The sequence below is a fragment of the Stenella coeruleoalba genome (genome assembly GCF_951394435.1).
Source record: "Stenella coeruleoalba genome assembly, chromosome: X".
Taxonomy (NCBI): domain Eukaryota; kingdom Metazoa; phylum Chordata; class Mammalia; order Artiodactyla; family Delphinidae; genus Stenella; species Stenella coeruleoalba.
In genome coordinates, this window is record NC_137152.1 from 1,943,062 (window position 1) to 1,960,659 (window position 17,598).

At 48.7% G+C, this 17,598-nt stretch overlaps 1 protein-coding gene across 2 annotated transcripts in view; it reads right to left on the reverse strand.

The window, feature by feature from the left end:
• Positions 1 to 17,598, reverse strand: part of MXRA5 (matrix remodeling associated 5) — an 81,966-nt gene that overhangs the window by 24,389 nt on the left and 39,979 nt on the right. The window contains exons 1-2 of one of the 2 annotated variants that reach the window (XM_079909862.1): positions 4,172 to 4,889; positions 1,524 to 1,739 (exon numbers count right to left, since the gene is read on the reverse strand). In XM_079909862.1, the coding sequence (XP_079765988.1) occupies positions 1,524 to 1,739; positions 4,172 to 4,218 (263 nt within the window). In that variant the 5' untranslated portion in view covers positions 4,219 to 4,889. Of the gene's footprint in view, positions 1 to 1,523; positions 1,740 to 4,171; positions 4,890 to 17,598 lie in introns of those variants that run through there. The other variant, XM_079909863.1, reaches the window with a different exon arrangement.

Sequence of the window (17,598 nt, forward strand, 5' to 3'; positions counted from 1 at the left end):
AGGGACACTATGCTGAAAATGCCTCATGAAAGGGGCGACCCCTATAGACAGAGCTCTTTTGCACCCCAGGAGGTGTAAGAAAGAAGAGAAATCATAGATAAGCTCTATTTTCCTTTCCACAAGCTAGCACAGCCCATCCTGGCCTGACTCAAAGCAGCCCCAGTTCCCCTTCTGAATGAACTGTAAGATTGTGAAAAGGAAACTGGTTTTAAAATTGTAAAATGATTTAAAGATGGCAACAAGGAAACTGTTACTGTTCTCTCTGCTGGCAAAGCCAAATTGTTTTCCCCATGGAACCATCATCACTGTGTTAGATTTTTCAGAGTGTCAAATCGTAAAGTTTGCCAAACTTTTTTGGAGAAGGCTATTTAATGGTCTATTGCTATGGGTTCAGTGTTTTCTCTTATTGTCTTAACTTCCCGTTCTTTTATTCTACTACTGGACTTTATAATCGACAAATGCAAGAACGGTTGAAGCTCTGTACTCAGAGATGTCTAGGCAGGTTTACAATTTTTTGTTTCATCTTATGAAAATGTCCCCACAGCGGCTATTCATCAAACCCTAAATAATTTCGTTGTTTTATGGGTGGTAGAAAGTAGCGAATAGGTTTTGTTGAAGCAGTCCAAATGATTGTTTACTATTGAAGTTGTACATTGTTTAATATGAAAATTGCACATGAGTACCTGTAATTCATAGCAATGTACACTAATGTACAGAAAGCATATATAGGTACAAAAGGAAACTAAAAATACAAAAATTCTACCCTGAAATGCTGCATTAAAATATCTGTTTAAAAGATACTAATATTGGGCTTCCCTAGTGGCGCAGTGGTTGAGAGTCTGCCTGCCGATGCAGGGGACACGGGTTCATGCCCCGGTCTGGGAAGGTCCCACATGCCGCGCAGCGGCTGGGCCCGTGAGCCATGGCCGCTGAGCCTGCGCGTCCGGAGCCTGTGCTCCGCAATGGGAGAGGCCACAACAGTAAGAGGCCCGCGTACCGAAAAAAAAAAAAAAAAAAAAAAAGATACTAATATTTTAAATAGGCAAAATCTGAAAGAACTCTTATTTCCTCAATGTCACAACTGCGTCACGCAGATAACCTACAAAGTGTCACAGATGCCTCACTTATTCCTCTTATTATTATGTAATAGTTCCTGAAGTCCATTTAGAATACTATTAGTATATTTATGTGTGTGTCATATGCTTTCATATCTGCATTAAAGAACTGTTATCAACGGAGACTTAGCAAGGAACTGAAGCTGTCCGAGACGGTTCGTTATTCAGCCTTGTGATAGAAGCTTCCGGTGACGGATCAATTCAGGTAACAGCCCCCAAAGGACCACATTTAGTATAGTTACAAATGCCCCCTCGATTCAGCCCATATAGGAGCACATAACGCAAGACACAGTGACACATAAAGGAGCATGTATTCGCAGTTACGTAAACGCACACACACATAACGAAAAACCAAATCAACACGCATGCGAGGAGGCTGCGATGGCTCAGAAAGAACGTGGTACAAACCCCAGATTGATTCTTTCCACATGTTTAGAAATCCCAGCGGGCACGGAAGCCAAGGAGCGGAACGTGCAGTGGACCTCGCTGGGAACATAGCAGGCGCAAGGATACGGACAGGCCAGCGCGGCGCGCGGATGTCCCCACAGCAGAATCAGCACCACGGAGAGTGCTCGCCACTGCGCCCGCGTTGGCATCTTGTCGGGGTGGGTCATCCCAGGACACCTGTCGTGGAACCACAAAACCAGATGTCAGGTAGCGCTTCCGTATTTCCAGCGGATCTTACTTGAATGTGCACCATGGGGGTAAGCTTCGCAAGACATCACACAGTGTATGTCAGCGACACAAAACATGTGCATCAAGAAACAGAAAATTTATTTTTTAAAATCTTCCGCCATTCACTTTAATCGTTGCTATAGAATATAACCTTCCCTCCTGACTTTGGGATGACTTGGAGATCTCCCTATGCTGTGTAGGAGGGTATGGAATACACACGCCCACATACACGCCCATAAATGTACTTACATACATATGTGCGTGTACAAAGGTATACATACACAGACATATATATTTGTATAAATGTGTATATATGTGTGTGCTTATAGATACAGAGAGAGGACAGATACATTCATGTTTCTATAATAAAATGAATAATAAAAGTAAATGTTATGCGTCCGCCTCCAACGTTATTGCCGAGCCGTTGCTTATTGTATATATCGGAATAAAAAGCTTCTCAGGAAGGCCGTTATTATCAGAAGGGTTTCCTTCTTTTAATGCCATTCCTTAAAGTTTTAATTATATCTTCTTCAAGTGCTTACAGAGGCATTCACTAAAGCGAAATATGTTCCATTATATGTGGTTTTGTTTATGACCCTTCATTGTTTTTTCCTTGGAAGAGCCCAAATGTTGAGATGGTGCAGCACCATGGTTACCGGAGAGGAAATTTGGGGCAAACCTCTGAAAAATCTGCCACTAGAGAAAGAGGAAAGGAATTATTTCCTGATGAAGAATCTTGAGGCAAACAAAAAAGATCGGTAAGACAAAAGAAAAAAAAAAGGAAGAAGGAGAAAGAGAGAAGGAAGGAAGGAAGCAAGGAAGGGAGGGAAGGAAAGAAACGGTCAGATAAATGTTAGGTTGTGGGCTTCCCTGGTGGCGCAGTGGTTGAGAGTACGCCTGCCGATGCAGGGGACGTGGGTTCGTGCCCCGGTCCGGGAAGATCCCACATGCCGCGGAGCGGCTGGGACCGTGAGCCATGGCTGCGGAGCCTGTGCTCCGCCACGGGAGAGGCCACAAGAGTGAGAGGCCCGCGTACCGGAAAAAAAAAAAAAAATTAGGTTGCATCAGCTACCTCATTTAGAATGTCCGTGATTATTTTTTCATGCATCGGTCATGCCTTCCTTCATCGACTCATATTTCTGTCAACTCTTGCATGAAGTTTATTTGCAGAGAAGTAACACACATGGAGAGTAAAGGGCACGGAAGAGAAACGCGCCTGTCGGTTCGTCCCTGCTCTGGGCAAGCCCTCACTTCTGATCATAAACTCTCCCTCCGCTGACACGCGGTAGGGACACCCCGAGGCCGCAGCCCTTCCATCCGTTACAGGGCCTCCAAAGAGATGCTCTCTAAAATCCGGACGCGTCTCGCCTTTCAGCTGCCCCTCCAGAGCTGTCGGTGCAGGCGGCCGCGCAACAGGCAAGCGCAGCTTCCTCCGCTGCCGCTTTGCGGAGAGCAGCCGGCTGGCTCTGCTGAGCCCAGGTCTCCCCCGCTCCCGCCTGCGCGCTTGACCTCCGCCCTGGCTTTCTGCCGACGGCCTCCCGATGCCCCCTCCCCAGCCGCGCTCCGCATCCTGCCTTCCAGCCGGCTGCCCCCGGAAGACCGCAGGAACGCTCCCCCGGGAACCCTGGTCCCGAGGTCTCGAGGGAAAGCGCCCTGAGCCTGCAGGACCTCCCGGCACGCCCGGAGAACCCCGGGAGGCTGGCCACGGGACACCAGGCGATAGACAACCTGGAGGGGCCGGGCGCGCGGCCCTGCGCCCCTGGCCGGCTTCCAGCGCCCGCGCTCACGCGGCGGGCAGGCGGCGCGGTGAACGCCGAGCCTTCCCCGAGCGCGGCTCGGGTGGCCCCGCGGGTCTCTGAGGCCTGGCACCCGGGCAGCGAAGGACGTCTCTCCCAGACGGTGACTTCCCCAGCTCCCGCGCGGCTCAGCCCCCGGCTGAGGGGGGCTTCGCGTCTCCCCCTTTCCAGGGGAAGACGAAGGGGGAGAAGGACGAGAGTCTCAGCCCCCGGAGCGAGGCGGCCCTGCAGCGGCGGTGTCCCCCGCCAACGCAAGAGCGCAATCGCTTACGCTGGGGGATCCCCTTGGTGACGCCCTGGAAACCGGGGAGGGATGAATGAGAGGTCGCGAGGGGGAGGGAGGAGAGAAGAAAGGCTCGGGGGTTCCTTAGACCTACTCAGCGCATCTTCCCGGAGGATTCCGTCAGCCTCTCGCCTGGACGGAAGCCGGCCCCTCGGCCCCTCCACTGTAGTGCCAGGAAACAGTTCAACACGTCTGCTTGCCCTCGCCCCCCGCGGCACAGGTCCGTCCCGCACTCTCGTCACCCGCCCCTGGCAGACAGAGCCGGCTCCCCGCCGCGCGCCCCGGCCGCCCTCGGTCCTCACCTGTCCTTCGGAAGCCGCGGCACACGGGAGCGCTGCGCCCAGAGCATCCGCGGGGCCGGCGCGCGCGCGTCACTGCCGGGGGTCCGCCGGGGCCATGCCCTTCCCGGGGCCGGGGGCGAGGCGGCGCGGCTTCCCAGCGCGGCGCGGCGAGCCGGCGCCCTTTTATGCGCGTCGCCCAGAGACTTCCCCGAGTGCACGCCTCGGCCCACCCCCGCCCTGCCCCACCCCGGGGAGACGGGGCGCGGGCCCCGGCGCAGGGACCCTGGCCGCGCCGCTCTGCGCTCAGCCCTCCTCTCGGCTCTTCATGGCGCCGCGTCCCGAGTGGGCACGCCTCGTCCACGCCGCCGGGACGACCGGCAGGGGCCAAGCGCACACGGCTTTGGGAAGGAGGGCTGCGGGTCCAAGACGAACTCTGGGGACCCGCGGGAGGGGCAGAGGCCCGGAGCGCGGTGCGAACTGCTGCTCGAAGTCCGCACCCGGAGCGCCCTTCCCAGCAGAGTTGGAGAGGGTCTCCTTCTTTCCGCAGAGGAGAGAGGGAACAGGGTTTGCACTCTTCCGGGCGGGTCGGAGTGTTCTCTGGCCGCGCCTCCGAACCCCGGGGTTGGCAAGAGCCGGCTGCGCCCGCCGGCATCCCACCGCCCCCCCGACCCGGAGGGGCAGGCGCGGCTGCCACGTGAGCCCCGCGGCCACGCCCTCCCGCCTCTGCTGTGGCTCCTGGCCGCCAGCCTCCCTCCCCCTGCCAGGATCTTCCTGCCAAAAAGGTGGAATGCTCTCGTCCCGTTTGGAGAGCCCGAGGGGGGCTGGGCCGCTGCCGGCACTCTGGGGAGCCCGGTGGTACTTGCTGGGGCAAGTGACAACCGCTTGTGGACAGGGCGAAATAACAGAGGTTGGCGAGGACCCTGCGTCCCCAACGCAGAAGGGAAAGGGAGAGAAGGAGGTATCCTGGTTCCCAGGAGGAATCAGTTCTGGGCAAGGGGACCAAGGGGTCAGGTGAGGACTTTCATCAGCAGAGCCCCCCTGGGCAGAGCTAGGAAGAGCACCCACTGTGAAGAGAAAGAAACAGGGGTGTCCCAGGGCCGGCATCCAGGAGGGGAACATGCCAGGTGTCCTGAGTGAGCCTGCGGCATGCCTGGTACCTGTCCAAGAGCTGCTAGGAGGTGTCCAGAAATGAACCTTCAGATGAGCTGCTTCTGATGCACCCAGTATGGACTGGCCTGGTTTCTCCTGAAAAGTGTGTAGGAGGGACTTCCCTGGTGGCACCGTGGATAAGACTCTGTGGTCCCAGGGCAAGGGGCCTGGGTTAGATTCCACACGCATGCCGCAACTAAGACCCACTGCAACCAGAAACAACAACAAAAAAATGTCTAGGAATTCCTCACTGCCCCTTGCCCAAGGTGGCGGGCATCCACCAGGTAGATCAGGGGCCAGTTCATAAGTGGGTCCATTCACTGCGTCCATTAGCAATAATGTGTGTTGACATATTTCCAGGGACTGGTTTTAGGGATCCTCTTTCTTGACATGCCCCAAACCCTTTAATTACATTTATTAAAAACCTGTCCCCAGAACATCTCCTTAGCTTTCTTGCGTGGCTTTGCCATCCACCTACTCAGCTAAACTGGAAACCCAAGTCACGGTCCCCATGTGCCTCTCCTCTAGGACCTTGAAGCCAACTGGTGGCCAAGTCTAGTGGATTGCGACTCCTGAGAATTGCTGAGCCCAACGGTCTTGCCCGCTCGGTACGGTAGTCTGGTGCTCAAGTCTTAGCTTCTGCCTGCCTCTTCCTTCATCCATTGTTTCTTTGTCCCACCACCAACCTGGAGGGCTGCCCCATCCTCAAAACAAGTTCTGAAGTTGTCCACGGTGACACATGACATGGCAGGGTCTTGCCAGCCTGTCCAGGGACCTTGTATCTGCTGATGTCCCGGCTTTGAAGAAATGGTAGCAGACCCCTCCCTTCTTCTCTTCCTCCTTCTTGTGACGTCCATGCACGTTCTCATCTTGAGGTACGTATTTCAGTCCATCGTGTGTCCCTTCCCTGCCGCTGCCTGATGATCTCTTCTTCAGTCTCCATCTCATAGCACTTTCCAACATTCCTGCCCATCCATGTGGCCCTTTGCTGTCTTATGGCCAGTTACTTGCCCTTGTCTAATTATACGGTTACGTTTCGAAACCCGGAAACTAGCACAGAGCTTAGCACACCCTAGGAGCTCAAACAAATGCATGAATAAGTGAGTGAGGGAATGAATGAGGTTCAATTCTACTAAGAAATGTGTAGATTTAAAAAGTCACAGTGCATAACGGATATGACAACTCCATGAATACAGCCTTACGGATTTTCCATGATTCCATAATTTTTTTAAAAAAATCAATAGTTTGGTGTATTTATTCCTTTTGTTTCGACATTTATTCTGCTCCCTCGGTGGTTAGCTCCGGAAACCATGTTTGATTTACTGTTGGATCCCCAGAAATGCCAAGAAAATTCCTTGAATACGGAGGGTTTTAAATACATATCGGTTGAATTAAATGTACCTGTTTCCCCACAATTCCGCAAGGTGGAGGCTGCGGAGGGTAGAGGGGACAAGGGCCAGGTCGGTAAGTTAGGACAGCGCGGAACGTGCTTTCTGAGGCAAGGAGTGATTTGACCTCCAAAGCGACAAGAGGTTGGAGTCCATCAGAGTCACCAAACGCCATGTGATTTGGGGGATGGCAGCTCCTTGCACGGCGCACCCCACGATTTTATCAGCAATTGCTTCTCCATCTTTCTCATGCTAGCGGCATCTGTCTTCTTGAAGGATTCTGTCTGCATCACCGTAAGAGCCCTCCCATCCACTCTTCTCATTGGACCCCCTTAACAGCAGAGCCACTGGTAAAGAGTACAGACAGCTGGGCTTACGCCCCTCTTTCCTCCTTCCCACTCTTCCTTGGCTGGGCAGAAACCTTCCCTAAAATCAGCTTCCCCAAATGTAGCATAAAAACAATGATGCCCATCTTTCAGGGCTGCTGTGACCACGGGATGCAATCCTGTAGACAAAGACCCGAACACAGGACCTGTGTCGTACCCGTGGTTAATACACAGGATCTGTGGAACCCACACTCCTTTATTTTTTACTCCTTTCTTATATCTTTCATCCTCTTACCTGATTTCTCCCCAAGACAGGGTCTCTGGGGATACAGTGGCTGTTTCTTGCTAGAGCAGGCGCTCTGAATCTTGAATGGGAGAGTTTCATGTTCCGGGGGGGGCTGTGCATGACCACGGGATTATATGGTTTTTTGCTTAACAGGGATTGCAAAAGTAAATCCTGCGTCAGCGGCTGCTACCCAGCCTCCATAATCAGATGAAGGACTGACCCTACATATTATAGGATGACTGGAGAGAAAGGAGAAAAAAAAAGTCTGCACAGGAAACGTCTCCTCGCATGACTGGGAAATCCCAGGGGTAGACTAATAGCTAGTGGGGATGTATCTTTATCTGAGCAGAAAGAGGCTTTCAGGAATGTTGCATGTGAAACTTGCCCCGGGTCTGTCTAGGGTAAGCCTTAAATGAGAATACAAGCTACTGGCAACCTCTCTGAAAACGAGGGGATATTTTTGTTTCACCTCGTTCCTTCATACCACAGTCAGTGGAAGTCTCCCATTCTGCTGCATTTACTAAAATGCTTCCAGATTTTTCTCAACAGCGAATTTTTAGAACAAAAAAATAAGAAGTACACCTCAGAGGAACTCCCCAGATCTCCCAAGCACAGTTGAATTATATCTGCAAAATGGGCTGGAGCAAATTCTGCTCAGCGGGGAGGGTAGAAATCTACAGAAAAAGCATCAGATACAGACGTGACCTCAGTCCGACCCACCATGGGGGACGCGCTGAAGGGGACTGCTCGGCAAACTGGAAGCTATTTCTCCATCCCTCCCCCTTATCTGAGCCGGAAGCATCTAGAACAAGTCACAGACACAGGCTCTTCCACTCTGGGTCTCCAGATTCTGCTTGGTAGGAAACCAAGTGCAGGGGGATAAGATAATGGAATTTCAGCTCTCTCCTCCATGCCACGGGATCCCATGCAGACTGGGGTCAGCAGCCCACGCCACGGCACCCGTTCAAAGACCTCAGCTCTGGGGCTTCCCTGGTGGCGCAGTGGTTGAGAGTCTGCCTGCCGATGCAGGGGACACGGGTTCGTGCCCCGGTCCGGGAAGATCCCACATGCCGCGGAGCGGCTGGGCCCGTGAGCCATGGCCGCTGAGCCTGCGCGTCTGGAGCCTGTGCTCCGCAACGGGAGAGGCCACAGCGGTGGGAGGCCCGCGTACCGCAAAAAAAAAAAAAAAAAGAAAAAAGAAAAAAAAAAAGAGAAAAAAAGACCTCAGCTCTGGATGGCAACGTGTCAGAAACCAAGATCGGGCTTCCGTTTCGAAATAAAAGTTACCAGTGGTCTCTACCTCAAGGTGAAACTATTCATGCCGGAGAGATGTCCTGTGATGGCGACTATTCAACCTTCTACGCAGTGTCAAGACTTGCGGTTTTCAGTGTGTTTGTTTTTTTTTTTGACAAAGCATTTTGACCTGCATTTATGCTGATTTTACATCCTGCCTCTGGGAATACAAATCAAGTAGCTTCTCTGGTATTTCATACGGCAGGTGCACGAAAGGCTGGAATGAAAGGTCACTAAAAGCTACTTCTGGGACTTCCCTGGCGGTCCAGTGGTTAAGACTCCGCGCTTCCACTGCAGGGGGCGAGGGTTGGATCCCTGGCCCTTTCGTGGGTCTCATAAGGCTAGATCCCAGGGTATTTCTCTCACCTGTGGATGCATTCAAGACACCAGGTAAGGTCCCTTGTGCTTTGGGAACATGCCTCTTTCATGAAGTAGGACGGGCAGCCTCACTTACAGACAACAGATGACTTATGCAGAGAATTTAAGTCATTCTGAAAACAGACAAGCAGGAAGACATTCTTGTGTCTGGTGACCGTCAGTCCTCCCTGCACATCGCGGAAGAGAAACACGGATTTGCCGAACTGTCAGTGGCGTGGGCACGGACAACACACAGGCACGCGTTGTAAGCAGAAGAGCTTAGACAGGCACCCAAACCCAAACTGAGTTCAAAGAAGTTACAACAGGCTTTGGGACATGGTCTTTAAAGATGCAAAGAGAATTTACTTAGGAATAAAGTGGAAGGAACACATGACTCAAAACGATTAGAAAGCGTGAAGCAGAATATGATGTTCTGTTCGTGGTTTACCAAAGAAGAACACGGCAAAGAAAATACTTAGAAACAGAAACTGCGTGGCGTCGTTAGGACTCCTAATTAGCCTTCGAACTTGGATCGTACCTATATGAGTTTTCAGTGGCTGCTGTAATGAACTACCATAAAATTTGTGGTTTAAAACAACAGAAATCTGACTGCGCTCCGCTCTGAAGACCAGACGTGTGAGGTCAAGGTGTCCCAGGGCCGCGCTCCCTCCAGAGGCTCCAGGGGAGGGTCCTTCCCGCCTCTTCCAGCTCCTGGGGGCTCCAGGCGTCCCTGGGCTTGTGGCCGCGTCCCTCCCATCTCTGCCTCTGTCTTCACGGGGCTTCTCCTCTGTGTCTGGGCCTCTCCTCTTCTGTGTCTTAGAAGGACCCTGTCATTGGATGTAGGGCCACCCTCCTCCAGGAGGACCTCATCTCAGACCCTTCCCTGCACCACATCTGCAGAGTGAGACCCTCTTTCCAAATAAGGTCCCGTTCTGAGGTCACAGTTGGACATGAATTTTGAGGGGATACTGTTTGCCTTACGGCACTACCTGTTTGCCCTGTAAAAGGGTAAAATGTGTCACATTGACATCGACCGTGGAAGCAGTAAATCAGCCCCTAACAACCTTAAAATGTCATGTTTTTAAAGTAATGATAGAAATATCGCGATACAGGAACTAGAACCCTATCATAGTGCCTACCTGAAAATGTAGGTCCCTGGTGTGGGGTACACTGATATAGGATGGATTTTTTTTTCTTGTTCCAGCATCTAGAACCTCCAGACCCAGCAGAAACACAGTCGTTCCCGGCATTGCTCTTCTCTGAGTCCTAAACTGGGTTCAAGTGGGATCGGCCAGGTTCACGTCATCCTACAATGCTGGGCCATGATTGGCTGGCACCACGGTGAGCAATCGCTGATGGACCTTCTGCACCAATCAAAATGCCTGGCTCCCGGATACAAATGATTGGTGCACAGGTGAGCACATGACCCAGGCCAGGCCAGTCACGATCCATGCTCAGAATTTCTCAAACAGAGATGGAGACGCAGTTCCTGGTGATGCCCAGTGGGCACGTGTGAAGACCCAGAGCCGCCATATTTCTTGTCCCGGTGAGGAAGGCTGTTTAAGAAAGTGAGGTCAACATTTTGGAGAACCAGAAAGGGGAGATGCAGCAGAGAGCACTTGCCTTTTTTTTTTCTTTTCTTTTCTTTCTTTTTTGGCCTCGCTGTGCAGCTTGGCGGGGGGTGGGGGGCGTCTAACTTTCCCGACCAGGGACTGAACCCGCAGCCTCGGCAGTGAGAACGCAGAGTACTCATCACTGGACCACCAGGGAATTCCCACCTTTGCTTCCTTCTCAAGGTTCATGTGGGTTCCAGTAACCTCCCTGTCTTGCCTGAGTTGGTTCAGCTGAGCTGATAGCTTTTCCTGTTATGGATCAAAGCAGAAATGCCCAATGGATCGTGTTCCACTCCATCTGCCCCATAAAGACAGATGTTCTGCCCTCAGATGCGTTGGTTTATTGTGGGGAACTACAGATTAACTATCACAAAAGATGCTGCCTCAGGACCTTTGCACTGACTGTGTCTGCTCCCTGGAGTGCTCATTCCCCAGATTCCCCCATGCCTTCCTCTGGACCTTCTCCTGGTCTTTGCTCAGGGGGGTCCCTTTCGGCAAGTCCTCCTCTGACCACTCCCCCTATACTTTTCACTCGTCTTTCCAGCTTTATTCTTCCACAGGTTGGAGCTGAGAAGAGACAGGTGGACCTGAGGAGAGGCAGATCGAAGTGGGTGGCAGCTTTGAGTTTCAAGGTCATTGTGATCTCCACGGACTGCATAGTTTCCCTTTGATTCAGGCAACTTTCCATCACCTTTCAGCACACACTTAGCCAACAGGCACCTTTATTGCTTTCCTAACTTGAGTTGGGTTTTTGTTACTTGCCATGAAAAAAGTTCTCAGTGATATAACAATCACCGTTGAAACGTTAACCCAGTTTTGTTTTTTTTTTAAATTGCACCACTTAGAACAAATGATAATGTAAGATTCATCACTTTCTGAATCAACAAAACCTGTATGGTTGAAAGAAAACTGTATGTTTGCTTTGTTTTCATTACGATGCTATGTTTTATTATTATTAGAACACATAGTCATTTATGCGTGAGTTTCATTTTTTTCCTGAAAAGGGTTTTCAGGATTTCCTGAAAATAATTCCTAAGGTAACGGTTTACAACCGGTCCTTCCCCATTTGTTTCTCAGGCGTAATCGTTATGAATATAAGCGTATGCATTCATATTTATCTTTCATGTTTTACAGTGTTTTTAATGGCATACACCCATATATACGTGCTTGACTGTATATAAAAATTCTGAAGAAGTTAAATCGTTAATTGTTACTTCTGACATTTAAGACCGAAAAACAAGGGGGGTAGACAAAAAACGTTTAGGGTTTGTATTCTTTTTTTTTTTTGCAATATGAGTTTTTAGTTTTATACCCAAAGGGGCCTTTGTTTGGTTTAGAAATGTCTCCTGATTTTTATAACAATACAGTGGAATGTTTTATTGTCTTGGAATTTAAATGTAAAGCTATTAAGGACTATGATGCCAGCCCAGTCAAAGATGTTAGCCCAGTCAAAGCCCAGTCCAGTAAAAGATCCAGGACATATAATGCTTTTAATTTGGGGGATTCCTTCTTCTTTTAACTTAGAATAATCTTTTAAGAAGGACTATTTCTTGCTCAAATGAAATGTGTCCAAAGTTTAGTCATTCTTTGACTTCCACTTTTATTTTATCAAGGTAAAAGTCACACCATACAAAATGTACCATTTGAACCACTTTAAAGGGCACAATTCAGTGGCTTTAGAGCGTCCACCGTCTTGTGCAACTGTCACCACTACCTGCTTCCAAAACATTTACGTCATCCCCAGAGGAGACCCATTAAGGGGTCACTCTTCATTTTCCACACCTCCTCCCACCCCCAGCCCCTGGCGACCGCTCATCTGCTTCCTGTCTCCCTAGATTTACCTCGTTGGGACATTTCCTATAAGTGGGATCATAGGGTATGTGGTCTTTTGTGTGTGGCTTCTCTCACTCAGCAAAATGTCCTCAAGGTTCATCTATGTTATAGCCTGTATTCATACTTCATTCATTTTTAGGGTTGAATACCATTCCACTGTATGGCTGGACCACGTTATGTTTATCCACTCATGCACGGGTGGATAGGTAGAATGCACTGAAATGCTTTTTAGAAAAGAGCCAAAGATGTAGGACTCTGCTGTAGACCTAGTGAAACAGGCATGGTTCTGCAGGTCAGCAAATGACCACGGGTGACTGTGACACGCAGAGACTCCGATTCACACCTTGCATCCACAGTTCTTGTATTTTTTGCAGGGAAAGGCAAGCTTTGCTCCTAATGTCTCTCCTCTCCACAGGGATGGAATGCATGAGAAATCTCTCTGGATCCCACGTGCAGCATCATTCCATAGAATCACTGACGACAAAATCATTTTTAAGATTCTCATAGTTGTGTTGGATTTTGCTGACTTGTACTTAGCGGCTGACTTGACTCAATTACAGGCATTTGACTCCGAATTTCCTGCCTAGGGGCAAGGGTTATGTCAACTTACAATTTGCATAGATAAAACGATATTTAGGAAGAACTGGCAAAGTGTGTCTGGCATGAACACTTTTCTCTATAGCATAGGTGGAATTCTGCCCATTTTAGGCGTTTCTAAATCAGAGAACAGAGAATGAGAGCACACAGATATCCCTTTGCTTGCTAGTAGTTTAAGTTAGATGTAACTTATTCAAGGAAAAGTATACTTTATGGCTGTGGATGCCTTGACCACCAAGGTTCACACCGATGAGCCATGGTCAGGACTTTAAGGTCTCAGTAGAATGAAGATAGAATCCGTCCTGAGGTGGACACGTACTCACATAACCCCGATTCAACTCAGAGCTCTGAGGCGGAGGGATAAATTGGGAGACTGGGATTGACATATACACACTACTGTATGTAAAATAGACAACCAATAAGGACCTGCTGTAGAGCCCAGGGAACTCTACTCAACACTCCGTAATGACCTATATGGGAAAAGAACCTAAAAAAGAGTGGATATATGTATATGTATAACGGATTCACTTTGCTGTACACCTGAAACTAATACAGCACTGTAAATCAACTACACTCCAATAAAAATTTTTTTAAATAAAATAAAATACATCAAAATGATAAAGCAACAAACAAACAAACAACCTCAGAGCTCTGAGACCGGATTCTGGACCCAAAGGGATGCCACGCTGCGCTCCCGTACGCGTTGGCAAGAGGAGAAAAGGATCCCAGACGTATCTTGTCATTGAACAAGTCCAAACACCAGACTCTGAAATCCCAGGTACTTGGTGAAGTCTTGGCCCCACGAGGATGACACAGGAATACACAGGAAGCTTCTCCTTCCAGCCTCTATCAGAAGACCTTCGAGGGCAGGAGTCCCCGTCAAGCAGAGGTCGTGGACGAGCAGATGACTCCGTATTTTGCACTTTCCTAACATGTGAAATACTCATTCCTGGAAAGGACTCAGAGAAGCTCTCCAATGAAGCACCCGTTTAGAGTCATCACCTGTGGCTGTTCTCCCAACGTCACTGGTCTACCCCCAGAATCAAGTAGTCAAGTTATAACGAAAGCCTCGTAGAAACAATGTTACCCCAGCAAGTGTGGGTTTTGTCAGACTTTGTCTATTACTACTTCTTACTGTAGTCTATTTTTTTTCTGAATGGAGTAAGATAATCGATTCCTCATTTCTGTCTATCTTTCATCTACCTACCTGCCTATACCTAGTATACCTAAGATAAACGAATGCAACGAATTTCCATGCATTTGACCAAAAAAAAATAGCCTTATCCAAAGGTTTGCTCGAAATTTTTGAGTCTGATGATTTCTTCTTAAATAAAATAACAATAAACTGCATTCCACATTAAAAAAAAAGTGAGATCCTGCTTTCAATTCTTTTGACTATATACCCAGAAGTGGGATTGTTGGATCATACGGTGGTTTTATGTTTCATTTGTTGTGAAACTCCCATAGTGTGTTCTCTCCCAACTGCACTATTCTACACTCCCACCGACAATGCTGATTGTTTAACATCTTCACCAACACCTGTCGTTTTCTGTTTGCGTGCTTGTATTTTTTTGTTTGTTTTTATAGTAGCCACCCTAATGAGTGTGAGCTGATACCTCATTGTAGTTTTGATTTGCATTTCCGTGATGGTTAGCTATGTTGAGCATCTTTTCATGTGCCTGTTGGCCATCTGTATATCTTCTTCGGAGAAATGTCTATTCAAGTCCTTGGCTTGTTTTTTAATTGGGTATTTTGAGTCAAAATCACCAATGTGGCGTCCTCTGCCATTGCTTTGTTGCTGTTGTTGAGTTTTAGAAGTCTGATATGTACGGTGGATGTGCGTCCCTTATCAAGTATTTAATTTGCAAATGTTTTCTCCCACTGGGAGGGTTGCCTTTTTATCTGTTGATATTGCCTTTTGATGCACAAAATTTCTTAATTCTCATGAGGTCCACTCTGTCTAGGTTTCCTTTTGTTGCCTGGGCCTTTGGTACGCTGTCCAAGAAATCATTGCTAAATCTAGCGTTGTAAAGCTTTGCCCTAGACTTGCTTCTCCCCATATAATTCAATGACACCAACTTATCAACCCTGGTGATGATTTACCACCTGGATACTCTTCTAACCTAAGGATCACACTGTCAGGAGGACAACATCAATCTAATGATCCTAGTTTTCCAGTTTCCCAAGTTTCCCCTCAAACCTTCTTTCTTTAAAAGTGCTTACTGAGCCACTCACTACTGCAAATTCCATTCGATAATTGAACCGTTAAATGCGACATGAATTTAAGAACACCCTTTGAGTTTCCTCCTTCAGCCCGTCCTGGAAAAAAGTGCTAAGCGCATGTGAATTGGAATCTTGAAATAGGAGGTCTGCCTTCTACATGGACCACCCACCTTCTCCCCACGCGTCATGCAAGGTATCTGAGAGAAGCTACTTTTGTTCACTTAGCCAAATATCCTGTATCCTTAGGTGACACACACCGTGCAGTGATATTATATAACAGTGTTTCCAAGAGAGACAGAACATTTCATGACTGTTAAGGAAGGAAAAAGCAGCTAACATGTTCACACATAAAGTTCAACCCTGGGGCCAACACACCTATTAAACACCTGGAAAATTATATATATATATACATATATATATACACACACATATATATATACTGTATATTTTTTGAAGGAATAGATACAATTTACATACTTTCCACGTATGGAAATGATAGTCTGTGTGTATAATCTAGGGAGCTAAGTTAATTGCAAAGGAATACACTGCTGCAATACCAAGTATCACCTTGACTGGGGCGGGAAATGGGTACAGATCCAGGGGAAGTCAGATGACCCAGATCCTTCTTTAATTTTAGTGGTTAGGAAACCTATAAAGAGAGGGACATAATAGCCCATGGGCTTAACTCAGGATGGCTATTTCAGAAAAAAGTGAGAGCACAGATCAGTGTACTTCAAAAGGAAAAACTTCAAGGAGGGCAGTTTCCTATTTGTTTAGATAGTCCCCATCTGATTTTATCACCCCATTAATGGCTAAAGTAATTCCACACCACCCTCGCCAAGCTCCTGAATGAGTTGACTGCCTCCAGTGGTGGGGGCTTGGTTCTTTGAGGGGCATGCCAAAATCTATCACATGCAGCCCCCAATCCATCTCTTTGTAACTTTCATGGGTCACAGGTATGCCCCAAGTGGACATCTAAGATGTCTGTCTGTGGTACTTCACCTCCATGGCAGCCCTTTGAAAGTCAAAAAAAAAAAAAATCCCTGTGCTTCCCGTGTTTTATTTCCTTTAGAATACATACATGTCCGTGCACGTCCTGGTGAAAAGCCCTTGTACCAGGCTTTGCTTTTCTATATTCTTTCAAAATAAGAGTACTCTTCGCTCATGGGTATCCAGGTGGGGCTAGGTAGGGACGCGAGGGCTGTATGTACACTTCAGCTGATGGAGCTGAGTGTCATAGTATTGGGTTGGCCAAAAAGTTCATTCGGGTTTTTCTGTAACATCTTATGGAAAAACCCAAACTTTTTGGCCAACCCAAAATACATCATCTGATCTGGGAAGGTGTTTCTTATGACCAATTCTCATTGAATCCGTTGTAGATTTTTGTAAAAGCTTTCACAGGCATTTAGAAATCTTGATACTGAGCAGGGCCCTGGGGGGCTCTTGGGCACAAAAGCCTTTCTGTGTCCCCCCTGTTTCTTGATTACAGGAAGTAGGCTTCATTCAGCCTTCCCTGAGTTCCAAAGGGCAGGTTCAGACAGATGTTAATCAGGGAAGGGAGGGGATGCAGAGATAAGGGAGGAGCAGTGAAGAAACAACAGTGCAGCCTTGGGGCAGGTCCTGGTTCCCCCTCCAGGGATACACAGAACAATATCTTTGAGCCGTCTTGCAGATACTGAAACCTCCACCAGGCAGGAGAAGGTAACTGCATGCTGCCCACCGGCACGGACGCTTGGAACCAGAAGGTTGATGATGCCGACTCCCACCTACCTCCCCACCAACCAATCAGAAGAAGGTCCACGAGCTGACCACGCCCCCTTTGAACCAGGACTGTAAAACTCCTTCCTAACCCCCTGCAGGTCAGGACACAAAGTTTTGAGGGTATGAGCCCACTGTGGCCCCCTTTGCCTGGCAAAGCAAGAAAGCTATTCTCTTCTACTTCACCCCAAAGCTGTGTCTCCGAGAATTAATTCAGTGTCCGGGTAACAGAGGCTGGATTCAGCTTCAGTCTCTGCGCATCGGGTGTGGAGATAACAAGTGCTGCTGTGCAGAGTGGGAGCACGTGTCTTCTCCAGGTGGGCCCTACGTCATCACTGGGGTCCTTGGAAAAGGGAGGCCAGAGACTCAAAGCTTGAAAAGGACATGTGATCTGAGAAACAGGTTGGATTGATGTGACGACGGGGCCGTGAGCCAAGGACTTCAGACAGAGTTTTTTTTTTTTTTTGGCCACGCGGCATGTGGGATCTCAGTTCCCCGACCAGATATCGACCCTGTGTCCTCTGCCTTGGAAGCGCGGTCTTAACAGCCGGACCAGCAGGGAAGTCCCTGGACAGATTTACAAGCTGGAAAGATATGAAACAGGTTCTGTCTCGGTGCCTGCGAA